This window comes from Bidens hawaiensis, unplaced genomic scaffold, assembly GCF_021521415.1.
Source record: "Bidens hawaiensis isolate Kalapana, Puna unplaced genomic scaffold, B.hawaiensis_p1.1 tig00005567_1, whole genome shotgun sequence".
Taxonomy (NCBI): Eukaryota; Viridiplantae; Streptophyta; class Magnoliopsida; order Asterales; family Asteraceae; genus Bidens; species Bidens hawaiensis.
The window spans coordinates 1,423,187-1,450,400 of NW_027491360.1; the positions used below are offsets into that span (position 1 = coordinate 1,423,187).

The following is a 27,214-nucleotide window of genomic DNA, read 5'->3' on the forward strand; positions in this document are numbered from 1 at the left end:
CATGATAAAACCATTGTATTCGCTACAAAGTATTTAAAACCGATCCTTAAAATCATAGAAAATAATAGTTTGGATGGAGACAACCCCTCCATCTAGGTGTTATCCTTCTCAAATGTCATCGTCTGAGGACACCTCTGAGTGTGCCTCCGGCTCAGCCGGTTCTTCCTCCGGTTCCTCTTCGGGTTCCTCCTCGGGATCTTCCTCGGGTTCCTCCTCAGGTTCTTCCTCAGGTTTCTCCTCAGGTTCTTCCTCAGGTTCTGCTGCATTCTGGGAAATTTGCGTCTGTAAGATATCGCAACGCTCTAGAGCTATCTCTGTCCGGGATCTCGCCACAAGGAGTTGCTCTTGCAAATCTATCATCTCTGTTTGCATTTTTCTCATAATCTTCATTTGTTGATCGTTAGTATCCTGCGCTTCCCTCACAGCTTCCTTCAGGCGAAATATTTCTTTCCTAGCCTCGGTTCCATCTCTTAATAATTCAGGAACGTTCACTTTCGCCGAGCGAATAAAATCCGCGTCACGCTCTAGACAGGAAACAACAGCTGTGAGAACACGCTTTATCGGTTCGGTTGTGGGTGGTAGGGTGTTGGGGTAAGCAGGGCGGCTCGGGTGAGGTAGTGGGGGAACTTGTTCGCGGTAAACCATACGCCTGTTCAGACTCGGGTACCAATCCCAGCTAACGTCGTCATCGTACATGCCTCCAGATAGACGATACCTCTTCGGTGCAGGGGCTTCTAGTTACGGAGCTACTCGGGGTGGCGACGAGGTAGGTGGCTGCGGTTCCTTTCCATGGGCATGAGTCACCCGGTCGGATGATGATGATGGTGGCGTCAACATACCTACAGGTAAGTCGTGTATGCGCGCATATGAGTGAATGAGGTAAAGAGATAAAGATAACGAAAGACTAAATAAAATATATATGCAGTGCGTAGAAATTATAACTAATGGGTCGTTGCGGTTATAGTCTAGTATGCATGCAATATCTAGTTCGCTATAACCAATGGCTCTGATACCAATCTATCACACCCTCAAAATCCACTAACGGAGTTTTACCGTCAGAGGGTGTGAACTAACAGGATCGGAATCATTAGTTATAATCAAACACCATAAATAAAGTTTTCAAACCACGAAACATTTAAGTTTTAATAAGTGCGGAAGCGTAAATTCATAAACCAAGTGTTGTGTCACGTAAGACGACTTAAAACCCAATTAATAACAGTTTAAAAACAAGTTTGCAAAAACGTTAGAGTTCAATGGAATGCATGTTCCTATACCGCGCGCCCGCCTCGGCTACCTGAGAATAACATACTAAAAGTGTCAACACGGGGTTGGTGAGTTCACATATATAAATAAAGAAACTGTTTGCGTTTAAGTGTTTGCGTTTTGCGTTTGCGTTACCAGATAATGTTATGTCAATTATATATCGATAGGTAGCTAGCCTATAAAACAAGTATTACTAAGTGTTCGACACCGAAGCTGACTGTTTATCAATTGCCTTGCCACCATGTCTACCACGACCATGGAAAATGTGTTAGCCAAAATTACACCCACTCGACCTCCAGTCGAGTTTAGAGTTGGGTGGGGTTTGTCAAACCCAGTAGTACTACTCAACAGTGACTCGCTATTATCCAAATATTAAACGGTTCGATGTTATGAAGGACTTTAGTTGGTTCTCTTGCCACTTAGCCTTACAAGTGATATATAATTAATAACCACATCTAAAGCGTTTTAGAGTATGTTATCTCCCCCAAGTAAAAAGCGTTTAAAAGAGTAAAAGGGGAACGTGAAACTCACTGTTTGCGAAAAATTCAAAAACAAGTCAACCGAGAGATGCGCGTCACAGAAAATCCTCACTAGCGTTCTAAAACAAGAATGAGATTTTCTAAGTGTTGGAACTATTATTGAGTCTCTAGACTCGGCACATAATACCTATGCATGAGATACGTCACGTGTTTCGTTTGTGAATTATGTGTGACTCGACAAACACATTGGTGACACGTTTCATGTGTAAGCAACTACATAAGTATTAAGTACTAACATTGTACATTACTAGCAATCTTTCCCCATAAGGGCAATTTAGTTAAAAATATAGCAATTATCTAGCAACAAGCACGTTTCATGTATTTTCACATAGTTCAGCAGCTAGTTTTATCAACACAGATTTCTACTTGAAAGATTACTCTATTCAACAGATCATGATATATCAATTAATTCACCAAAAATCGTCACAAAAACACACATGAGTTAGGTTTCCAGAACTATTTTTATTGTATTTTTATTCCACCTAGATTTCTCACAATAACCAAAACATTACAGTAAACTCACAGCAGTCAAAATCATGCGCAACAGAATGATATTTGTTATTCCTGTTAAATGGTAATTCCAATTAATGCAAGACCAATTGGGTTAGATTCTTAACTCAATATGTTAACTTCCAGAAGTGGAACTAACCCATTTGGTCTTATAGTTTATGAGATATGATAATTTCAAAACAGTAGACCTCACAATTCAGACTTGCACTTCAGTTTTGTAAAATAATAAAAGTTAACTTTTACACATCCAAAAATTACAAACTTGGACTTTATAGAAACTAGAATCAACCTAGTACACTGTAGTGTTAATAATTTCGACCAATTACCACATTAACATTCAGTTACAGTTGTCTAAACATAAACTTAACAATCTGTCCAGTGCCAGTTTACATCAAGACTCAACATAATAACAATCTATGAACCATAATCCATGCATATAACACTCTAGTCACAATATTTACCAATCATGCATATCAATATCACATTACACACATAGTTAGGGTTTTTCTTGAAAGTTTAAATCAAAGAACAAGTGATTATCAAACAACAATAACACAACTAGTTATCAATTTCATTAGCAATCATCATCAAGCATATAATCAAACCCTAACTCATCTTAATCATCAATTTCGTGACTTAGGGTTTTGGATTAACCCATTCAATATCAAAATTAAACATATAGAACGCATAGGGGAGTTGTTAATACCTTCCTAGCACCATAATTCTTCAACCAAACTTGAAAATCCTTGTATGTATGTGTGTGTAGTGTGACGGCAGCCAATGGAGAGAGGGGGGGGGCCAACGGGTTTTGGGTGGGGGAAGGGAGGTTAGGGTTTTTGTTATTATTTAATAATAATATGTTACACAATAGTCCCTCATCTTTTAGTTATTACTTTTCTAGTGTAAACAATTAGTTCTTGCTTCTTGTGTTTAGCATTACACATAACATATCAAGTAACACATAAACCTAACACATAATTATCAATTACTTATTGTTTTGATGTTTGTCGTTTGTTCACCAATGGTTTGAGTCAACTTGTTTGCGTTTCGGTGAAATCCCGAAAGACTACATGTGTAGTGATTGTCAAGCGTCATTTAAAACCCTAGTTTAAATGTAATGGGATGTGCGTTATAGATCAAGTGATCTTAAGTTTGATATGACGGAGTTTGAATTAACGGAGTTAACCTGAAATTGACGAGTGTCACAAAGTTGAAGCACATGGCACTGCATCAGATCGGGAATATATGGCGCAGTTGCGAGATGAAATTGCTGAGCATTTAATGCAAAGTACCGAACAAATTATTTAAAAAAAATGTTATTATGGTTTTATGAATATTATTTCAATGTTGTTTGACTATTATTTAAATTTCTATGTTGAATGACTTTTTTATTTAAATTTCAGCTTATTTAAAAATTGTTGTTTTATTTTAGCAATCTATAGACGCTAAAAAGCAAACAGTCTTCTTCTTACAGACTGCAGAGGTTTGGTTCACCTCTTCTGCTACAGATGTCTACAGATGTGGTCCGCAGACTATAGGCATTTTACCTCTTAAAAAACAAACAACACTTTAATCTTCAAGGGTTGGATCGATGGAATTGATTTCTTTATTAATGTTAGAGAAAAGAGGTGGTTACAGTGGAAAAAATGAGGTTGTAAGGTGTAATAAATGAAGAAGATGAACATTCAATTTATAGGTTATCCATATTCTCTTAACACGGCCGTGTTGAGTATAACATGGTCGTGGTGACTTTTTTTTGTCATGCTTCATCATTAGTTCGTACAACATGGGTTAACACGACCGTGTTAAGCAATGCACGGCCATGTTGAGTCTACAACAGTCCAAATCTCATCTAAACTTGTCATTTTCTCTTGTACCGAAGGCATGGCCATGTTTGGGAAACTTTCTATTTTGTTTTTTTCCTCTTGTTCTTGATAACATGGGTGTGTCTAGGTTAACATGGTCATGTTTTGGCTTCCTGGTTTTTGTCTTTACTTCGTATGCTCTAGGCATGGCCATGTATTGATTCACCAGAGGGTGTGTTGAGTATGTTTTCACCATTTATCTCTATTTTTTTCGTATATCGGCTGATTTTAATCATCGGGGCTATATTTACCTATAGTTAGAAATTATAGACATTAGTGGTTATTTATTCTAAATATTTGTTGATATTAAGCTTATTTGAAGATATTAGAGTGCTAAAAGATGTATAAATTCTTATACATCAATAACGCTTTCGGCTTGCATATTAGCTTATTTGAAAGAAAAAAAAGAAAAAACATTGTATACCAAGATAGCACTTAAAAACATAACTCGATAGATATTAATTAATTTGCTTCATATAATCTTTCGAATACAACTGAACTACTGAACCACCTGCCCTATTGAGAAAAATATCATATGTCAAAAAGACCATCCTGCCCCTATACAGACCGCAACCCCACTCTCTCTCTCTCTCTCCGTCACGTATGCAGCTTCTCCTCCCGCTCTCTTCCACATCGGTGGGCCATGCCCCTAAAAACTCCCAAGCAAATAGTCCAAAAATACCCGACTATAGAATAAAAAACCACTTTGCCCGTTGTTCAGTTTAATCCCCAAGAGCTCAAATACATGATCGTCTTAAAAGATTCTTATATTTGATTCGACTTATCTAAACCTAACGATGTAGTTCATAAGCGTAGCTTTCTCTAAAAATGCGGTGGAGGGAGGAAAATGATGGTGACGAGGAAGATGACTACGGTAACGATGGTTATATGTAAGGCCCCGTCACCGGTAACCCTACTTTCGTGTTGGATTTACTCATAAACACAGTTCTAAATATCAGAGTTAATTAAAAACTTTACGCGGAATATAAAACTTTCATAAAACATTACATATCAATTCATAATAATGTCTTAAAACATTCCTCTTGTCTTTCAAAATCAAAACATAACTTATAAAACATATCAGATCTTCAGATGCCAGGCTTTAGTCTTCTGCCATGTGTCCTCCACTCAAGCCAGCTGTCTCATCCTACTCACCTGCGTGCATACTAAAAGTCAGCTACGCTGAGTGAGTTCTAGTTAATCATACAATACCATACAATACCTTATTACATACATACGTACTTAACCTCATAACTTTCTTTCATACACACATAAGTACTCATACCTTCATTCTTACTTACATACTTTCTTTCTTACTTACATACTTTCTTTACATTCATAATCATACGTTTTAAAGAGCCTTTCGCCCTATAACCTCACAGATATTATAAGGGTCTGGTCCCTAACATCACAGATATTATAAGGGTCTGGTCCCTAACATCACAGATATTATGAGGGTCTGGTCCCTATCCTCACAGATATTGTAAGGGTCTGGTCCCTAACATCACAGATATTATAAGGGTCTGGTCCCTAACATCACAGATATTATAAGGGTCTGGTCCCTTGTTTGCGAATATTAGTAGGGTTCGATTCCCTCTTCGTTACCATACAACCATACATCATACCTCGAGTATTATTAGGGCTCGGTATCCTTTTCGTAACCATACAACCATACAACCGTCATTTCCTTCTTTTATTAACTTTATTACGTTCATACACATAAACATACATATCATACTTACCATATTTATAACGTTACAACCTGACAGTACGTGCAATATCCGAAGATCGTTCACGTACCATCAAGCAATCATTCATACATATCACATATATCACATATGGCATACACTTATCACTTAGGATAAATGTATTAACAACACATCAAGTATGCACACAGCCCCGAAAACATAACAAGGAATGGGGCTAGAAACTCACCTGGATCCTGTTACGCTCGCCGTTGATCGTAATTCCTTTCTTTAACTGGGCTCGGCTAACTGTATAATATTTACACATATCAATTAACTACTACTACTCGTTTTGTATTTCTATCTATATATGACCCACAACGAACGGGGGTCCGGGGGCAGCGCCCCTGGCAGCGGGGTTCTAAGGGCGGCAGCCCCTAGCGGGGTCCAAGGGGCAGAGCCCCTGGCTGGGGTTAAGCTGCCAGGTCAGCTTGGAAAAAATTTTATTTTCGATAACTGCCTTAACACATTTTCCATTAGGTTTTTAATTTATTTTCTAAACGAACTTCACTTCAGGCGAAGTTAAACCTCGGGCGAACTTGGCTTCAGGCGAAGTTAAACCTTAGGCGAACTTGGCTTCAGGCGAAATTAAACCTTAGGCGAACTTGGCTTCAGGCGAAGTTAAACCTTAGGCGAACTTGGCTTCAGGCGAAGTTAAACCTTAGGCGAACTTGGCCGTAGGCGAAGTTATCCTTAGGCGAACTTGGCTTCAGGCGAAGTTAAACCTTAGGCGAACTTGGCTTCAGGCGAAGTTAAACCTTAGGCGAACTTGGCCGTAGGCGAAGTTATCCTTAGGCGAACTTGGCTTCAGGCGAAGTTAAACCTTAGGCGAAGTTACGCTTGAAGGCGAAGTTACGCTTGAAGGCGAAGTTCATCAGGCGAACTTAATCTTGCAGGCGAAGTTATCGCGCTGCAGATCTGTTTGCCCATAAATCCTTCGTTTCTTAGCCAAATAACTCGATTTTGGTACCCACGGAATCGTATGATCGGCGCCTACAAATCCCAACCATCAAATCGGCCTAAAATCGACGTTTTAGGGGTCCGATTTGGGCAGTTTGGGTTTCGGGTCCGGTTAACCCATCCAATCCTAACCATTTTCAGTAATATTAGCTTTGGTGGATTTGTTCTTACCTTACCAACTCAGATCTATCAACAAAATCTCGGGTCTCGGCTTCGAATCTTGATCGGTTAGAATGTGTGTGTTTTGAGTGTGTGAAGAAAGAAGGTGGAAATGAAAGATTGGGTTTGGGATGGGATATTTATATCCCTCTAAGCCCACGGACCCGAGGCCCATTCTCATTTAACCCATCTTACGCAATCTAAGCCCAACTCCCTCCTTACTCGACATTAAATAATTAACAACGTGAAATCACTAAACATAACTTTCTTTATTTATAATTAAAATTTCAGGATGTTACATTATATGATGCTAGGGTTATCCTTTGGACTATTTTTCTTCGCCTTCTTGCTGCACGACCTCCTTTGCTTCAATCGTATGCTTTTCCTGTAACATTCGTCAAATTTCGGACCCGAAAACTCGACTCATTTAAAAATTTTCGATGTGATTCAGTTAATTATACATATACCCATATGTTACATATTTCATACGTAATAGTTTTTCTTTCCTAAAGTTACTTAATAATATTAATCATTACTAATATATATTTATAAATAAAAATTTTATAACGCTCATGGGTTTTTTCTTTATTCAAATATCACATAAATAATATTATTGATGCATAACCAAAGTCCATCTTTTTTAATCTAGTTATGTCACATTTATTTTTGTCACATTTATTTTTACCTAAAGTTATTTATTTTTAAAAGATGAAAAATATCTTCCTACACCATTCAAATTTTGGTCAAACCTCCTCCCCCAAATCACTCTCCTAATCAATTTTATCATTAAAACATTCTAAAGAATAACCTCCTTATTTTAGTATAAATAAGAACTCAGTTCCACCCTTTCATTCTTGCACCACTCTTTGACAAGTTCAAGAGATTATTTTTTCCATTTCAAATGTATGGTTTTAATTACTCAAGTCTTCTTCATCTTATTTTTATTTATTTTAAATTCTTGTTCATACTAGTTAATCAAATGGTCATATGACCATAACACAATCATGTCTAGGAATCCACATAATCCATACACCATGGTGTATAGGGTGGATGAGACAAAGAACACAAGGAGATGATAGATTACACGAAGGTCACACTTAAAATGTTCTTACATCTTTATTTTTCTGTTTTGAATCATTATTTTTTTTTTTCAAATGGCCCAAGGATTTTTGATTATATATAATAATAAATGTTATATAATCATATCCAAAAAAGTCCATAATTACATCAATATCCTTTTCGAAATCGTTAGAATATTGCTTTTAGCAATATTTCAGTTTTAACATCAGATATAGCCGTTAAAGAAAGAGGCATATCTTGTTTATAAAGTGGAACACCAAATTCTATTATATACTTCAATGAAATATGGTTCTAAAAACTTTTTTTACGCATTTTAACTCATTCCTATGAATTTGCAATAAATATTTTAAATGCAGTGCGCAGATTCGTACCCTCTGATTTACATGGCTGTTTTGGCATATTTAGGTTACGAATTTGCAAAACTTTTCTGAATAAAAGTTGTTCAAAACATTTTAGTTTAGTAGACTGGAAAGTTTTGATTTATAATAAAATTGTTTGATATTTTAAATACCTTAATCAAAACAGAACAGTTTGTCGTCCAAAAACTGATTTTGTATTTCATCTTCCTTTTTGATCTTTTCCTTGTTTTTATCTTAATATTTATACATTAGATTTAGTATTCTTTAAACTTTCCAATCTCATTAGTTAGTTTTTAATTATTATATTTTGTTTATTTATAGTTCGTGAGGTTCGATCGTTCATTTTCTTTAACGTGCTTTCGGTTGTCATTTCAAGTTTGGCTTTAATCTCAAAGGTGAATATCCCCTTTTTTCATCTTTTAAATTTTGGGGTGGCATGTATTCCCTATTTAAATGTCTCTATTTTATTTACTTATCTATTCATAACACAATTCAATATATGTTTATGTGTGATTATTGTATGCTCTATGATAATGTTCTATGTGCTTAATTGTTTATTTTATGTTTGGTGGTTGGTATCTCATCCTCATCTATCGTCATCTAGTATGATCATACATTTACCCAAGTACTTTGATTTCGTATCAATAAGAACGAGTCCACATCTATTTAGTTGTTTACATTTTCATAGAAATTGTAATACTCATCATTTACATATGAATTGTGATTTATCTATATATATATATATATATATATATAACTAAAACTTATGTATTCTCACCAACATTCGTGTTGACAACTCTATTTTCATACATGTTACAGATACAAGTAGTTGATATTATTCAAGTTAGAAGACAATAGTTTGACCTTAAGATATTATTCAACATATAAGAATATGATGTAATTGTTATAATTATTGAATTTGTGTACGTGTTTAATGTAAATGAAATTAAATATTCATTGTCGCTTTATTTAGTGTCTTTTGAGCTATTGTCCAATCAATACGTTACGCCCCGACATGTTCCGCCGTCTTTGATCGGGGTGTGACATTTCCTACCAGATTTTATGAATGTCCATTTTGTTTAGACTGCAACTGATATGTGAAGCAGTGTATTGACACTTATAGCAGGTGAAGTGCCAAAGGCATTTAGCTACATGTAGTTTAAGGATGTTGTTTATGCAAATAAATTGAACTTTTAGCCCCATTGAATCAATTAATAAGTTACTTTTTTCTTACATGTTTTTTTAGGGCTTCAATTTGCCCATTGCTTGAAATAGATAGTTTGTTAATTGGCCTCTCTTCATGTGTCTTTCTAAGCGTTTGGACTTTATTTTCTGTTCTTTTGGTATATCCAGTTTCAAAACAGTAAATGATTATAGCTTATAAGTGGATTATGAACTCTTTGTGGGCAGTTATATTTAACTTTGTTTGCAACATGAAGTCTCGATCATATTCCAAAGCATATACTGACATTGACTTTAAACGACCAGATGACGTCATTGAGTTTGTAGAGTTCTTCAACGGGCATAAGATGGGTAAATATGCTTTCATGAGTTTTTGTTAACGTCTAATGGTTTCAAACTAAATATACAAGAAGCACTTGTCTTGGCAATTAAAGTTTTGCTTTAAGCCTACTGTAAAACTGCATATGTCCAAATATATTTTAGAGTAAAATGTCAATTTCGTTCTTGTAGTTAGGCAAATAATGCGAATTTATTCCAAAAAGTTTATTTTTTACATATGAACCATTCACATTTTCCAGTTCTTGTCAATTACATCCAAATCACTAACCCCGTTAAATTTAAGCGTTAAGTCAGGGGTAAACAAGTCTTTCACTATTTCTTTATTATAATACTTATTTTAGTGAACTGCGATTTTCGTCCCTGTGATTTTTCCAAATCTACGGTTTTAGTCAAGTAGTTTCAAATTTGCAGTTTTCTTCCCTATAGTTCATTTCACTTGCAATTAAACCCGAATTCACTAATCACGTTAAGTCTGGTAGTTAAACCCATCAGTGTGCCCTTCACGTGTGGGCGGTTTTGTTCCGTCTTTTTTTTCCTTTTTCCCCAAATACATCTTAACCCCTCACGTGAGAGGGCTTGTTAATTAGGACTGAGGTTTATTCGAGGAGAAAAACGATAAAACTAATCGTCACGTGAGGGGCACACAGATGGGTTAACGACCAGACTTAATGAGGTTAATAAATTTGGGTTTAATTGCAAGTGAAATGAAACTACAAAGTCGAAAATTGCAAACTTGAAACTACTGGATTAAAACAACGGATTTGAGCAAACAATAATGACGAAAACCGCAGTTCACTGAAATAAGTATTATAATAAAGAAAGAGTGAAAAGACATGTCTATCCCTGACTTAATGATTAAATTTGACGTGGTTAATGATTTGGATGTAATTGGCAAGAATTAGGAAACGTGGATGGGTCCATATGATAAAAATAACTTTTTTGGACTAAATTCGCATTTTCTGCCAGACCACAAGGACGAAAATGACACTTTGCTCTATAATTTAATAGGCCAATTTTTTTTCCAGCTCTATCTTAGTGAGATTACAACTTTTTTCATGACCAAATTATGCCTTACGATTTAAAGTGTTTGACAACCGTGTAAGAGTATAACAGGTCACAAAAAAAAATTACCAAAACAACACAAGATAGTAATGGTGGTGGCTGCCAAAATAGTACCACAAATGGGACAACAAGTTCAAGTGTTTCGGGCTTGTTTATGGGTTGAATTGACATGTACGAACTATGGGTTTGTTGGTGACCATAAGGAATAGACAACGTGCATCAAGGGGTGTCAAAGGGATGTGGACGCTGCCAGATCAATGACTTTTCGTATGTGCAAATCGTCTGAGAGTACGCTACCAGATCAATTTCTTTTCGTATGTGCAAAGCGTTCGGGAGTACACGCTATTTACACTATATTTTGTATTGATAAAGACTTGACTGCTATATATATGTACACTCGTCGCAACGCGGCGGGTGAAAAAAATTAGTTCTTTCTGAAGTGTCTTCATCACCGACATAATATGAAGGGTGATTATTTTTATAATAGCGTGTCTTATCATTTTTTTTAGTTGCTCATTGTTTCTCTGTGCTTATATAAATTAGGATTGATTTCATATATACCCTTACAAACAAAATAAATATCATATATACTCAATCAAGACTTGAAATATCATATATGACCTTACAAAGTAACTAAAATATCATATATGCTCTTATAAAACAATTAAAATATCATATATAACCCTATTTATTAATAGTAATTTAATAAATGAGCATTTTATCGTTATTTTTCAAAAAAATTTACTTTCATATATGCTCATTTTTAACGAATGGGCCATCCTACCCTTTCTCATTACGTAATGTGTTTATACCCTATGTTATTATTTTAATTTTAATCGACTTTTATCACCTTTTACGACAACCAAATCGTCTTTTGTCACTTCTTCAAAATTGCATACCATTCAAAGATTTATCACATTGAATGGTCTGTATTATAAACTTTTTATCACATCTAATCAAACTAGAGTAATATAGTCATTTTTTAAATTTTCTTAATGAAATGGGTATATATGATATATTAATAACTTTGCAAGGACATATATGATATTTTTAGTTTTGCATGGGTATATATGATTTTTTTAATATTTGTAAAAGTATATATGAAATTGCCCCTATAAAATAGTACAATACGCTACCAAATAACTAAATTATTATTCTCTTATTCCAAAATTTCATACCGCAAAACCGAACATGCATGGACCGGAAGGCAAATCCTAATTATCGCGCAAACGCTATCACTTAAAACAAAAATAAAACATAAATTTGAACTAAGACGATTATTCCACTCCATAGCTGTAGTGCTGATGATGATTCCGCTCCGGATGTCCTGCAAGCAAACCCATTGTAAACAGACGCTTAGTATTGTCAATGAACATAGAAATATAATATCATGTAAGAGTCCCAACATGTTCTAACGATCCTTTTAAAACAAAAAAAAAATGCTATAATTAAATGACTTTAAAATGCTATATTTAGTATTTTATTTAACTATAGATTTTAACAAACTAAATTTTAAACATGTTAAATTTGGGTAGGTTACGTTTTTATGTTTTCGTTATATGAGAAAAAATGTTCCAAAGATACTTTCGTATCCTTCTTATTTTTACCTATGATTGATTTGATATAAATTTTATTCAAAACCAAGCCAGGTGAATACGTTTACTAGCTTCATATAATTAATAAATAGTATGAGAACGTACTCGTCTTCAAATTGCGTAACCGCTCTTCCGTTAAGTCCTTGAACAGGCCTTGCATTCTTTTCAAATTCCTAGAAGGTTAACCAAACAAGAGTTGAGCAAAAACATAGGGAAATATGAAATTGTCACTGTATTTTAAATTTTTAATACTATTTTTTAAAGTTGAACTCTAACTATAACTCCACTATAATGATCCAATAATGGATGGCAAGATATATTGATCAGAAAATCTGAAAAATAAAGGGAAAAATAAGACTTACATGATCAACAGCACCTTTGAGCAATTCGATTTGATCCTCGGAAATAGTTTTGACATCTTCTGCAACTGTCCAAGTGACAACCTCTGAGCATGGAGGAGTTGTAAGTGAACCACCATATCTGAAATACTTTTTGCTACTAGTTGCGTCCGCTGCACTTACGTTTCCCAAATCACTTCCCTTCGAATCAAGCCCTTTGAACTTGCTCGCAGTCATCTGCATACACGATACATCTTTATACATGACACTATTAGAAGTTAATTAATTGATTTCTTCTCATATGAAAAAGTAAATACCTGTTCAATAAAGGGGTCTGCCGCTCCAACTTCGTAAAGAACGCCAATGACCGCCAATTGTTTCATCTCATTGCTATGCACGAAATGTAGTTCCGCATCATAGCTATATAAAGCATGAGAAGGGGGGGGAGTTTAGATACTCTGATCAAAAGAATGTGTACATATAAAGATGCTAGAAATTAAACACATACCTCTTCCCATCAAGGGTGTGCTCAGAAGGAGTATGCCAATGGCATTGAACTAGCTTGTATGTTGAACCATTCACTTCTATTCCTCCTGCATCTCCTTGCCATTGAACCTAACAAAATACAAAATTTAAAACAATAATAAGTTAATGATAAGGTCTGTTATAACATGCAATGTGTGTGCTTATTATTAGGTACAACTGTAGAAGTCATGAGCATACCAAAATATTATGGCCTTTATTGAAAAGTGTGGCAGCAGCTTCCTTGTAATCCTTTTTCAAGTCATTTGGTTGTTCTTTTGCATTTTTCGAGTCGATATCAATAGGAGACTGTGATTTCCCGCTGGAGCAAGATGCCCATTTCGAAGTAAGAGATCCCCATTTCTTCGGTCCATCTGACGACATGTCTTCGTAGCTGAATTCAGGGTCGCCTGCACGCATTGCATTGAATTCGAAAAAGATTAATAACACAGAAGAAGTCTCTTGAATTTGTGGTTTTGTAGGTTTGCGATACGTAAACGGATACAATATGTAAATTTGAATGGTTAATTGAAATGACCAGATCATGTTCTAAACATTTGATTGCAATATAAAACTTTGCAATAAAGATATTTTTACAAACCCATAGACTCTTTGTGTTACTTAGTTTGTGTAATTACTAATGTTGATGGAGATTGTAAACACATATAACAAAAGTGTTACCCTTTTGAGCATTGTTTCTTGTGTGTTCAAAAAGATGCAAAGCATTTTGCCTTTCTTGAAACAATTTTTAATTCTTTTGAACAAATTTTTAACTTATTTTTTCATATTGCGTTTCTTTTGGCATACCAAATATCATAATCCGTGTACAGACGTACGCATGAACATATACTTTTCTTTGCCACAAAATAACCAAGATGTATATAGTGCGTACCAAAGCCGAATACATGGGCGTTGCATGTCATGATCAAAGAAAGTGATGAAATGATGAGACACGTAAAAACTAGAGACGATAAATCAGGGTTTGCCATGGTTGTTTGGGTTGCAAATAAACGAAAACGAGTGATTGTGTCTGTGAATTATGAACTTGTAAGCAGGCATTAATGGATATTTATATATATGTACTAATTACTTAAACAATACCTTCCAATTCGGATTCAACCTTCTTTTTACTATTTCTGGTAATTTTTACAATCTAATTAAAGAAAAGCCTCCGATGTTTCTTTGAGTGACACTGTCCTTGGACACAAGGAAAAGGTCAAGTGCTCCTAATTGCTAGGAGTTCGTTGAGTTCTAAAATAACCCCAAATTAATATTGCATTCAACTTTGGTTAAAACAAATAAGAAGATCTCCCCTTTTTATTATTGTAATTTGTAGACGGCATTAGTATCTACGCAATTAAAACATTTTCACTACGTTTTGTTAAAAGATCTCCTATACATATGATAAGATAATGTATGTTGATTAATTCCCATTTAGAAAAATAAACATGTTATAATCATTAATCTTGTGCATGCGACTAGATATGGAACTTGTTATAATCTTTGATGATATCGGTTCCCGTTAAGAGTGCATGGTTATAGAGGAAAGGAGTATAGAGAGAAAGAAGAAAGAATAATATATAAAGTCATAAGTTTTAGAGCCCGTGTCACACATAGGATAATTCAAATTATAAAATTAGAAGTAAAGCAAATAATTACATAGCGTATATGAAAAAATATATTACAACTATACTTGTAATTATACTTTATGTACATAAATTGATTTTGTTTATATCACAAAATGATTATTTTAAATGAAAAAATGCACGTGTAAAACGTACCCGAGAATGCTTCTTTCAATTGAAAATTTCATTCTTGGCGTCATATATGTATAATTGAAAGAATTTTAGTTATGAATCAATTTCGGAAATAAGACTTCTTATACGATAGTAGTTCTGACCACTCAGCCTAAATACAGAATGAGCTTTACCTTTATTGATATATTTATCAATTTACCACCCATCGAATAAAATGAGAACATTAAATTGTAATAACGGGTGTTCTTCAAGAACTATGTTTTTTCTAAACTACACCATGAAAAAGATTTTGATAAGTTTCAGGATGCTTCTTGACTTTGTCATAATGATAACATAAAAAATAACATTGTAACCCATTCAATTTTGTGAATATTTTGTTTCATTTGAGCATAGTTTTGCATGACATGCTTCTCATACAACGTTGTTATCAACATTTGAGGATAGTTAATACTAACATAAATATTTTAAATTTGATAAAAGTTAAAGCATTGATATGCATGGGGTGACATGTCAAAAGTGTTCGCAATCTTTTCTTATATTTTAATAGTCGAGAGATAATTATTCAGTTTTCCAAATCCCGAACCTTTTGATTATTTCCAAGATGCCCTTGAAAATAAATTTGAAACCCGAATCATGTTTAAAATCTAACTTTCATCCGTTTGACATTTTCAAGTCAACACTTTGAACCCGTAACAAATTTTACGATTAATCTATTTGCATTTTCAAACTGTTAAAAATACTCAAATTTCTCATTTTTGACTTGTAACAAATTTTGACCTAAATGTAATTAACTTGTTCCAAACAATCTATTTACCAACTTTTGACCCATAAAAATCAAATTTAAGTTTCACAAAAACCCGAAACAATCCTTGATAATAAAACTAACAAATAAAATATGATAAACTTTGCTATGTCTGAAAGTGATTCGTGTACACTATCCTTACATTTTAACACATATATAGTTTACTAAATTAACCAAAAAAATAATGGATAGATTTAAAGCATATATTTATAATTTATAAATTTATATGACAGTGTACAATAATAATAATAATAATAGATAAATTGATTGATTTTAAAAAAATGGATCAACTTTTAAGCATATATTTATAATTAATAATTAAAAAAATTACTTTGTAAAATGAAAGCATATTCGATTCTTATTTTTCTTTACAATCTTTTACAATAATATGTTAATGATAACATTTGAAATTATATTTTTTATTTTCAATATTTGAGAAACATGATTTGTTGTTGATTTTTGGATTTCACAAAGTATTTTGAAATTTATAGTCAAATAATATGTTAATATTTATTTTTATAAAAATGTATAGATATAATATAAATAGAGTGTAAAAGGAGAGTAAATAATTATTGATATATTATAGTCAATTAAGATCTTAGGTTTTTTTTATGGGTGTGAGGGGGTGTGGGGGGGGGGGGGGAGATTGTGAGAATTACCCAAAAGATGATAAGTGTACAAAGTTATTTTACTTTATTAGGGTAGGTAAATTGTAATAAAACAATCAATAAATGATGGTACAGTAAAACTTATAGGTTTGTAGTAAAGTGGGTGATAAAGTTGATGGTTTGTTTTAGAATGTATTTTGTTTGAAATTTAAATTGCAGGTTTGCAGTAAAGTAGGTAATAAAGTCGATGGTGTTTTTTAGCATAATGTATTTTGTTTGAAATTTAAATCATTCAAATTAGTGTATGGAGAATGAATTTAAGGATTTTTTTTATTTTAAAACTCTTTAAATTAAATTAAAAAATACAAACCTAAAATACTGATTATTTAACTTAGTATATTTAACTAGATTCATTGATATAATTTAAAGTAAACTAGTAATCTGAGCCTAGCATCCCCCCCCTCGCCCGGGGGTGTCAATTTGAATGTTGTTTCGGGTTTGTGACAAAGCAAAACAAACCCGTAAACATCTAAAAAAGCAAGTGCAACTCAAAACGCAATTGCAACATCTAACCAAACATTGAAACAAATCGATATGCATGTGGCCTAAATTACTTGTAAGGCCCCGGTCCTGGTGCCCTACTTGGACGTTTGATTTACTCAAAAACACAGTTTTAAATAGCATAGTTAATTAAACCTTTTCGTGGAATAGATATATGTCAACCATTCATTACATGAGTCTTAAATTAAATCAATACAAAACATGTCTTTTAGTTCAAACATTGTTAGCTAAGTCTTCAGATGTCAGCTTCTTTATTCGTCTGCCATGTGTCCCTCTTCAAGCCAGCTGTCTCATCCTACTCACCTGCGTGGATACTAAAAGTCAGCTACGCTGAGCGAGTTCTAGTTAATCAGGCAACATACATTCATACACTTACTTTCATATACGTATCCGAAGATACATATTATATACTTTACATGTTACCTTTCTTTCGTACGTTCATACATTCATTCATACATTCTTTCATACCATCACACTTTCATACTACATACATAACTATCTTTATCATCTCATATATTAGTAGGGTTTGGTCCATTTCTTTTCTATATCAGATATTATTAGGGCACGGTCCCTCCTGTCCTATCTCAGATATTATCAGGGTATGGTCCCTTCTATCTCAGATATTCTTTGGGTTTGGTCCTTCTTTCCATACAACCATACATATGTTTGTTTACATACAAATTTCATTATATACTTTCATACGTACTATACGTACTCTTAACCTCTTGCATATATCGTTCATACACATTCACATATCATACACTTACCACTTAAGGTAAGTGTATTAACTATTCACATTGAATATGTACACTGCCCCGAAAACATAACAAGAAAATGGGGCTAGAAACTCACCTGAACTCGGTTCCTCTCATAGTTAATAGTAACTCCGTTCTTTAACCGGGCACGGCTAACTGTATACCTACTACACGTATCAATTAACTATCGCTACTCATATCGAATTTCTAGTTTCATATAGCCCTCAACGAACGGGGGTCCGGGGGCAGCGCCCCTGGCAGCGAGGTCTAGGGGCGGCAGCCCTTTGCAGGTTCAGGAGCTGCCAAGTCAGCTTGGAAAAATTTTATTTTCATTAAAGGTCCTTAACACAAATTTCATTAAAATTCTTAAATGATTATTCTATTCGCTATCCCATTTGTTATAACGAAGGGTCTCTGCTTAAGCCTCATACGTTACCCCATTCGTTATAACGAATGGTTTGATCTGAGACGAATGAGTGCATAACGAATAACTAAGGCCATTCGTGTTTCCTATAAGACGAATGAGAGACTCATTCGTTTCAAGAGCACACGAATGCATCTATAACGAATGGTTCCATTAGTTGTCTTCTCATGGCGAATGTATGGATAACGAATGACGAATGTCATTCGTTAATTCTGCAAGACGAATGAGAGGTTCATTCGTTATAAAGATACGCGAATGTATCTTATTCACTATGACCACAAACGAATGATCAGCCATTGTTTATCATAACGAATGGATATCTGGAATTATCCATTCGTTGACTCAATGGACAAAGTCAAAATCGTCAAGAACAATATCAGTCAACAGACACCAGATTTTCAATTAAGCCTCAAATCACGATGAAACAACACCAAATTGGCATCAATCTGCTCGTAATCACCTCGCCTTCAAACCCCAATCGTCCAAACATCTAAACATCATGTTTTAAATGGTGCGCTGATTGATCTATATTACGGTTCTTTAAGTTAACAATTAACCTATCAAACGTCAACGAATTTCAACGAGAATCGTTGCATTTGATTTGTTTTTACCTTTTACATATAGATATAGGAGTACTAAACGAGCCAAACGAGTTTTCGTTATAGAACGTACCTTAAACGAATCAATTTCACGAACATGATCTACTCTTGGTGTATGTTTGCTCGTCACGATGCTTTAACACTCACAAGCTCGGGTCTATTCCTCCAGATCTAGGTTCGAGGATAGGAGAGTGTTTGTGTGTGTTTTTGAGGGTGTATGGAGGCTAAGGATAAGAATGAGAGTTTAGGGTTTTAGAAAGGTTTAGGGGGTTTATATACCCTTAAGCTCATGAACCTAAGGCTCATCACCATCTCTTATTCCATCTTTTAAGGTCCAAGCCAACACTCTGATATATTTATTTAATCTTGGCTAAATATAAACACACATGTAAGTACACAGAATTTCTTTTATTTAATATTATCAAAAGTGGGATGTTACATTACTCAAGGCACAGACCTTCATTATGGTTGCAACATTGGTAGCCTCACCAAATAACATAGAGTCGCCATAGCCTATTCAAGCGATAAACCAACAGCAACCTAAAGCACCAACCACCGGTTTCAATCAAATTGGTTTTATTTGAAGCAAGACCCTTACACTGCATTCTCGGGTTTAAAATACAAGAAAAAGAAATGATAAGATTGGATTGGGGAAGAAATGAAAAGAAATCATATACTTAAAAGAAATTCTCGAGTTAAAATTAAAAGAAAAGAAAAGAAAGTGTTAATTACATTCTTGAGTTAGATCGGAATGAAAATATAGGGAAAAAATTGTAACCTTACAATTATGTCCTCATAGCAATATGAAAAAAAGAATTGAGATAAGATAAATTATTAATATTGTAATGAGTTATAAACTTTCCTTCACAATCATGCCATATTTGGCAGGAAAGTTTTGAAAGAAAAAAAGTCTAAGTTTTCTTTCAATTCTCTTTCTTTTCTTTTAATGAAAAAACTTAAGAATGAAAAAACACTATAAAAAAATTGGTCTAAGGCAACCTTTATTTCACAAAAAAAGCTGCATTAGGTGAAGTTGCATTAAACCTTTTTTTTTTGAACGGTTGACTTTTATAAACACGAACACCGGCAAAAACACCCACCGGAAGCCTCCACAACCCGGAGGACAGCCGAAAAAAGAAAAGAAGTTACATGAATTCAAAATTACACCAACTCAACCAATCTAAAGCTCTTTGCTTACACCTATACTTATACCAAAGGAAGCCCTTTGCCTTAATATCCCCCATGATCTCTTTCAAATTAATCTCCTTTCCTTCAAACACTTTTTCGTTTCTCGCCTTCCAAAGTCTCCAACAAGTGATTATGATAATTCCATGGAACACCTCTTTTTTATTTGCTTCAAGGTTGATGTTCGTATGAAGCTCTAAAAGATCTCTTACCGAGAAACCAAAAATAGGCGGAACCTTGCACCAGCGACTTATATGGTCCCACACCACCGAAACGGCTCTACACCCGTTCAATAAATGTTCCGCTGACTCCTCACCCGAATCACATAAAGGGCACACAATATCATTCACCCGGATATTCCTTCAAATGAGGGCTCTTCGGGTTGGAATTCTATCCATTTCCGCTCTCCACGCGTGGATATTGCACTTGTTCGGAACCCATTTACTCCACTTCATTATATAGTTATTTCCATCATTTTTATTTCTCATGTTTAACCTTTTAACCGAGCTAACAGAGAACACGCCATCTTTTTCCGCTAACCATTCCCACCGATCTGGCCCATTAACCCAAACTGTTGCATTCATAAGTTGGATGCACTTTTCCCATTCTTCTAATTCAACACCTGCATTTGGTCTTCTTTTCCAGCACCAAGTCCACCCAAACTCACCTTCTGTTCTCCAAAACCTTTAATTGACTTTGCATCTTTTATATTTTTCCAATTTAAAAAGAGAAGGGCAATATTCCTTAAGACTGTTAGTACCCACCCAGTTATCCAACCAAAAACTCAACTTCCTACCATCACCAACTGACCCTTTTATTAAATCGACCAATTTGTCACTTTCCCACTTGAGCTTATTTATAGTTTTAGCCAGGTTAGCCCAAACACCCGAAATACCTTTTTTAACCGGAACCACCTCCCAATCCTTCGGATGGTTATGAATAGAGTCAACTACCCTTTTCCACAGCCCAGACTCCTCCGTTTTGTATCTCCAACCCCAGTTTGAAAGCAAAGCGTTATTAACATCTTTTATTCTCGAGATCCCTAGTCCACCCTTATTTTTCGGCATGGTGACCCTCTCCCAAGCCACCCAATGAGTCTTCCGGGACTCACTTGTCCCTCCCTACAAGAAGCTCTTCATAATCCTTTCAAAACTCGCTGCCCCTTTGCTCGGAACTTTAAACAATGACATAATATACCGGTAAACTTTCCAGCACCGCTTTAATAAGAACAACCCTACCAGCGATAGATAAAATGTGGGCTCTCCAAATCGCCAATCGTTTTTCAAAATAATCCATTATTCCATTCCAATTATTAATCTTATTCATGTTAGCTTCGACCGGAATACCTAGATGAGAGAATGGCAATTTCCCCGGTTTACACCCAAACACACTTGCCATCTCATCAATCTCAGTTGCATTAACGTTGCACCCAAACAGGCTGGATTTATTGAAATTAATCTTTAAGCCCGAACACAAATGAAACCATCTTAATAATCTATTCACATTTTCCACATTCCTTTTAGTCCATTCTCCTATAAAATTGCATCGTCGGCATATAAGAGATGGGACACAATTGGACCCTGACTAGGAGTTTTGAACCCCTTTATAATACTTGTTTCTTCAGCGGAACTAACCATATTTGACAGAACCACCAAAAATAAAAAAGGAGATAAAGGATCGCCTTGTCGCATACCTTTGAAGCATTGAAACTCGAACGTAGGAGACCCATTTACGAGCACAGAGGATCTAGCTGAAGAAAGAATCCCAAAAATCCATTCGCACCATACCGAAGGGAAACCCGACACAAGGAAGCTCCAGTTAACATTGTCGTAGGCTTTCTCGAAGTCAATTTTCAAAAGGAAAGCTTGATATTTAGCTTTATTAGCCCAGGCGAAAAGCTCATTCGCAATCAAAAGACCATCAAGAATCACCTTACCACCTAAAAATGCCGATTGGGAGTCGGAAATGACCGTCCCAGCACCTTTTTTAGCCGATTGACCAAAACTTTCGAGACTACTTTATTTATTATACCCACTAAATTTATAGGCCTGTAATCATTTAAACTTACCGGGTTAACGGATTTGGGAATCAAAGTAATGAAGGACGAGCTGACTCCTATATTAAATTTCCTGGTCAAATGGAATTCTACCAACACCTTCTCGAAGTCAGATTCAAAGAACTCCCAAAATTTCTTAATAAAAGAAAAGTTCAGCCCGTCCGGCCCCGGGGCACGATCACCACAGCACTCAAATACTGTTGTTTTAATTTCTTCTTTCAAAAACATGCCGACCAAAAACTTGGCATCCACATCCGAAAGCCTTTTAATATTTTTACAATTCAGCCCCGGTCTTAATTTCTCCTTCTCTTTGAATCTTTCTCGGAAGAACCTAAAAATCTCTTTTTTTTACCAATTTAGGCTTATCACACCAAGACCCATCAATCGTCAATCCATGCATCGTATTTTTACGCTTCCTATTATTTATAAACCCATGAAAGAAGGCCGAATTGTCATCTCCATGCAAGGCCCAACGAATTCTAGATCGTTGTTTTAAATCTTTGACTTTATTGTTCGCCATATCCGATAATTCCTTCATACATTCCACCCTGATCCAATCTTCTTCCTCAGATAACTCGCTCAATTCCGCTTCCACTTCAAGCTTTTCTAATTTCGTTTGCCAAATTCTTTCATTATCACGTTCGGTCTCTTTCGTCTTGTCCCACCATTTTTTTATTTCCGATCTTAACATCTTAAATTTGTTTGTTAGGTCCACATCCGCTGGGCCTTCCCAACTCCAACGCCCACACCCCAGCCGAACAACTTCTTTAAACCCCTCTCGATCCATCCAAGAGTTAAAAACCTGAAACGGACGAGGCCCGTAATTCGAATCCTTAATTATAAATATTAGAGGTCTATGATCGGACAGAAATTTTGGCAAAACTCTCAAACAAGCGTTAGGCAATCTAATGCAAACTTTTTGTTAGATAATGCAACTGGTTATTTCAAATGCAACCCTTTAAAAGTGTTGCCTTTGAAAGAAACAGTTGCGTTATCTAACAAAAAGGTTGCACTAGATCTAACGCAACTTTACCTAATGCAGTTTTTTTTGTTAAATAAAGGTTGCCTTAGGCCAATTTTTTTTTAGTGAAAGAAAAATTTTCTTATCTTTTCTTTTACAGTCCCTTAAATAAAAAACTCAATAATGCAGTAACGTCTTTGTGTTTTTTGAAAAGTAAACGCATAATCAACTACATCATATAAGTAGAATTGAAAACCCCGCTCAAACGATTATCATAGCACCTACAAAAACTATACATGTCATTCACTTCTTGTCTCATAGGCTATTCAAACACTAAGGGGTGTGGTTGTCTAGCTAGATTCTCACCGATCCACATCTTGGCATCGTGTGTTGTTGGATGATAACTCAATATCCCGGTCTTTCATACGTCAGTGCTGATGATGAATATTGTGAAGTTGCTAATATTGTCGTTGATACATGTTGAGTGAGCAATCATCTTATCTTCTTGAACTTCATTACAATCACTCCGTGTGCAATCTATTTCTCCACTGCTTGAAAAAGTTGCTATGGGTCACCCTTGTGTTCTTCATGTCCCATCAATGCATCTCATCAAGGTTTTGCTGGCATCCATGCATGTTTAATTATCTGACGCCACTATTATAAGTTTCATGCAACCGACACCAAATTGGAAATAAAATAAAGAATCTTTTAATTTGATGACATATATATCATATATGTTGCTCCAAAAATGAAGAGAAACCACAGGATGTGTTAGCGTAGAATTCGACATATACATACCACCTATTTAATTTCAACCTATAAATAACAATAACAATTTACATTCTCTTCAACCAACGGATTTTCGTCCACGTCGCCCGATTTTCATTCCATCAAACTACACCTGTTTTTAAAACCAGCCCGCATCCTTTCTTTCGTTTAATATTGTTGTTGTCATTTCTCTTCAAGAATTAAACAATGGCCGATGGAGAAGATATTCAACCCCTTGTTTGTGATAATGGAACTGGAATGGTTAAGGTAAAATATATAAAAAATATAAATAAAATCTTAATCTTGTCACCTTTTGCTCATTCTTTTATTATTATGTTTTATGTAAAAGGTAAAATAATCTTGTCATTTGTTATTATTATTTGAAGGCTGGATTTGCTGGGGATGATGCCCCGAGAGCCGTGTTCCCTAGCATTGTGGGCCGCCCCCGTCACACCGGAGTCATGGTGGGTATGGGCCAGAAAGATGCATACGTTGGGGACGAGGCGCAATCCAAAAGAGGTATCCTTACGTTGAAATACCCGATTGAGCACGGTATCGTGAATAACTGGGACGATATGGAAAAGATTTGGCATCATACGTTTTATAACGAGCTTCGTGTGGCTCCTGAAGAACATCCGGTTCTTTTAACCGAAGCACCACTTAACCCAAAAGCTAATCGTGAGAAAATGACTCAGATTATGTTTGAGACGTTTAATGCTCCTGCTATGTATGTTGCAATTCAGGCTGTGCTTTCGCTGTATGCTAGTGGTCGTACGACTGGTTAGTTTCTCATCTACTTATTAAAAAAACCAGAGGTGTTGGTTCGACAGGTTTAGTTATAAACGGGTCGATCCTGGTTTCGTTGTATTTCAAAGGGTCAAATTATATTTTTCAACCAAAATCATTTTTGGCTGCCTCTTGTGTATTTTGTAGGTGTTTTTTAACAAAAATCTAGAGGTGTCAGTTTGACCCGTTTACTTATAAACGGGTCGATCCTGGTTTTGTTTAATTATAAACAGGTAAAAAACACTGGGCCAGAAATATGCATATGCCAGAAATGAAGCCTAGTTGACCCGTTTTAGTCCCTCATTTCCCTGTTAACCAAAAAACTAGAGGTGTCAGTTCGGCCCGTTCATTTATAAATGGGCCGATCTTGGTTTAGTTCTATTTCAGACGGCTCAAAAAAAAAGGCAAAATCATTTATTTGGTGGACTATTGTGCGTTTTGTAGGCATTGTTAACCAAAACACTAGAGGTGAAATAAAATAATTTTTGGCCGACTTTTGTGAATTTTGTAGGTATTGTTTACCCAGAAATCTAGAGGCGTCAGTTCGGCCCATTAAATTATAAGCGGGTCGATCCTCTTTTTTTTTTATTTCAACGGGTCAAATAAGCAAATTTTGCCAAAATTTATTTTTTTGCATTTTTGGCTGGCTTTTGTGTATTTTGTAGGTACTGTTAACCAAACCAGGATCGACCCGTTTATAAGTAAATGGGTCAATCCAATTTTTTTAGTTTCAAACGGGCCAAATAGTAAGATTAGCCAAAACCGTTTTTTGGCTGACCTTTCTGTATTTTTAACAAAATCTGGGATTGTCATTTGTAAATTTGACTAGTTTGCTTATAATTGGGTCGATCCTGGTTTTGTTTTATTTCAAATAGGTCAAACAAAAAAAATTAGCCAAATTTATTTTTTGGCTGACTTTTGTGTACTATGTAGGTATTGTTAACCAAATACTAGAAGTGTCAGTTCGGCCCGTTTATGTATAAAAGGGTAGATACCAGTTTCGTTTCATTTCAAATGGGCCAAATAAAAAAAACTAGCCAAAACCATTTTTTGCTGATTTTGTGTATTTTGTAGGTATTGTGCTGGACTCTGGAGATGGTGTGAGTCACACTGTGCCCATTTATGAAGGATACGCACTCCCGCACGCCATATTGCGTTTGGACCTTGCAGGCCGTGACTTAACCGATGCATTAATGAAAATTCTCACCGAAAGAGGTTACTCGTTCACAACAAGTGCTGAACGGGAAATCGTGAGAGATATGAAGGAAAAACTGGCTTATATTGCACTTGACTATGAACAGGAGCTAGAAACCTCTAAAACTAGTTCTTCTGTTGAAAAAAGCTATGAGTTGCCCGACGGGCAGGTGATCACAATCGGTGCTGAACGGTTCAGATGTCCCGAGGTTCTGTTCCAACCGTCTATGATTGGGATGGAAGCTGCGGGCATTCATGAGACGACTTATAATTCTATCATGAAGTGTGACGTGGATATTAGGAAGGATTTGTATGGTAACATTGTGCTTAGTGGCGGGACTACTATGTTCCCAGGTATTGCTGATAGAATGAGTAAGGAAATTACCGCTTTAGCCCCGAGCAGCATGAAGATTAAGGTCGTGGCTCCACCGGAAAGGAAGTATAGTGTCTGGATTGGAGGGTCGATTTTGGCATCGCTTAGTACTTTCCAGCAGGTAGGTTTTTATTCGTTTTCTTGTTTTGTGGTTAGTTAGATAATTTAAATGCAATCTAATGGTTTTTTTAACTTGTTTTTAATGGGATTGTTGTAGATGTGGATTGCAAAGGCGGAGTATGATGAATCTGGACCGTCGATTGTGCACAGGAAATGTTTTTAAATGTCGGAAAAGAAGTGGAAAAGATGAGTGTGTGCTATTCAGGAGAGTTTGGTTTCTGGTTATCTTCATTCATGTTGAATGAGCTTGAGTGTTGATTTCTAGAATAATTTTACAAATCTTTGGAATAGTTAACTAGTTTTTGGAAAGCTAAAATGTGTCAATCAATGTTATTGTTGTGTTTTTTGTTTCAATAATGTACCAACTCTGTAAGGGATTTGTTTCTTTGAATGAATTACTTGTAGTAGTATCGGTTTACCATAGCTTTATTTGCATTTTTGTGGATATATGGTCTTTAGGGTAAGAGTTAATCACTACTTGGTACTTAGCACTTGGGGTGTGAGTTCTTACACGATACGAAAATACGACATGAATATGACACATAATTTTTGAGCTTTGGTATAGTGTAGGTTGGTTCCATCCGGCTTTTGGTCAGCTAAACATGTCATGTTCAGGTTGACCTAAAGACTAAATGAGTTGACCAACTTAACCTGATTTAGTTAACGTGTTGGTCCATTTCGTTACTTAACTGACGGGTATATTATGTCCAAATTTAAAAAATAGTATCAAGGGTTAACGGTAAAAGT

The 27,214-nt window shown here is 35.3% G+C and overlaps 3 protein-coding genes across 3 annotated transcripts; 1 reads left to right on the top strand and 2 right to left on the bottom strand.

The window, feature by feature from the left end:
• Nucleotides 1–12,693: 12,693 nt before the first annotated feature.
• LOC143630120 (alpha carbonic anhydrase 7-like) lies at nt 12,694–21,276 on the bottom strand. Its single transcript, XM_077099207.1, has 6 exons — nt 21,105–21,276; nt 13,720–13,928; nt 13,505–13,611; nt 13,314–13,386; nt 13,021–13,233; nt 12,694–12,831 (listed from the first exon to the last, which is right to left on the bottom strand). The coding sequence occupies exons 1-6, from the start codon at nt 21,274–21,276 to the stop codon at nt 12,694–12,696; spliced, it is 912 nt and encodes a 303-aa protein (XP_076955322.1).
• Nucleotides 21,277–21,385: 109 nt separating this feature from the next.
• On the bottom strand, nt 21,386–22,956 carry LOC143630121 (uncharacterized). Its single transcript, XM_077099208.1, has 3 exons — nt 22,806–22,956; nt 21,903–22,148; nt 21,386–21,741 (listed from the first exon to the last, which is right to left on the bottom strand). Exons 1-3 carry the CDS (start codon nt 22,954–22,956, stop codon nt 21,386–21,388), a joined length of 753 nt encoding a protein of 250 aa, XP_076955323.1.
• A 958-nt stretch (nt 22,957–23,914) lies between these two features.
• On the top strand, nt 23,915–26,876 carry LOC143630101 (actin). Its single transcript, XM_077099194.1, has 4 exons — nt 23,915–24,261; nt 24,381–24,774; nt 25,855–26,468; nt 26,565–26,876. The coding sequence occupies exons 1-4, from the start codon at nt 24,202–24,204 to the stop codon at nt 26,628–26,630; spliced, it is 1,134 nt and encodes a 377-aa protein (XP_076955309.1). The 5' UTR covers nt 23,915–24,201; the 3' UTR covers nt 26,631–26,876.
• Nucleotides 26,877–27,214: the final 338 nt, after the last annotated feature.

Excerpts from the sequence above, each read along its gene's own strand:
- LOC143630101 (XM_077099194.1), top strand. The coding sequence starts at position 24,202 with ATGGCCGATGGAGAAGATATTCAACCCCTTGTTTGTGATAATGGAACT. Across the intron at positions 24,262-24,380 it reads ATGGAACTGGAATGGTTAAG|GCTGGATTTGCTGGGGATGA; the intron begins GTAAAATATATA and ends TATTATTTGAAG. Across the intron at positions 24,775-25,854 it reads TGCTAGTGGTCGTACGACTG|GTATTGTGCTGGACTCTGGA; the intron begins GTTAGTTTCTCA and ends TGTATTTTGTAG.
- LOC143630121 (XM_077099208.1), bottom strand. The coding sequence starts at position 22,956 with ATGTTAAGATCGGAAATAAAAAAATGGTGGGACAAGACGAAAGAGACC. Across the intron at positions 22,149-22,805 it reads AGATTGGATCAGGGTGGAAT|GTGGTAAGGTGATTCTTGAT; the intron begins GTATGAAGGAAT and ends CGGCATTTTTAG. Across the intron at positions 21,742-21,902 it reads CGAGTTTCAATGCTTCAAAG|GAGAATGGACTAAAAGGAAT; the intron begins GTATGCGACAAG and ends GCAATTTTATAG.
- LOC143630120 (XM_077099207.1), bottom strand. The coding sequence starts at position 21,276 with ATGCCGAAAAATAAGGGTGGACTAGGGATCTCGAGAATAAAAGATGTT. Across the intron at positions 13,929-21,104 it reads GGTGGTTCCGGTTAAAAAAG|GCGACCCTGAATTCAGCTAC; the intron begins GTATTTCGGGTG and ends CAATGCGTGCAG. Across the intron at positions 13,612-13,719 it reads ATAAAGGCCATAATATTTTG|GTTCAATGGCAAGGAGATGC; the intron begins GTATGCTCATGA and ends GTATTTTGTTAG.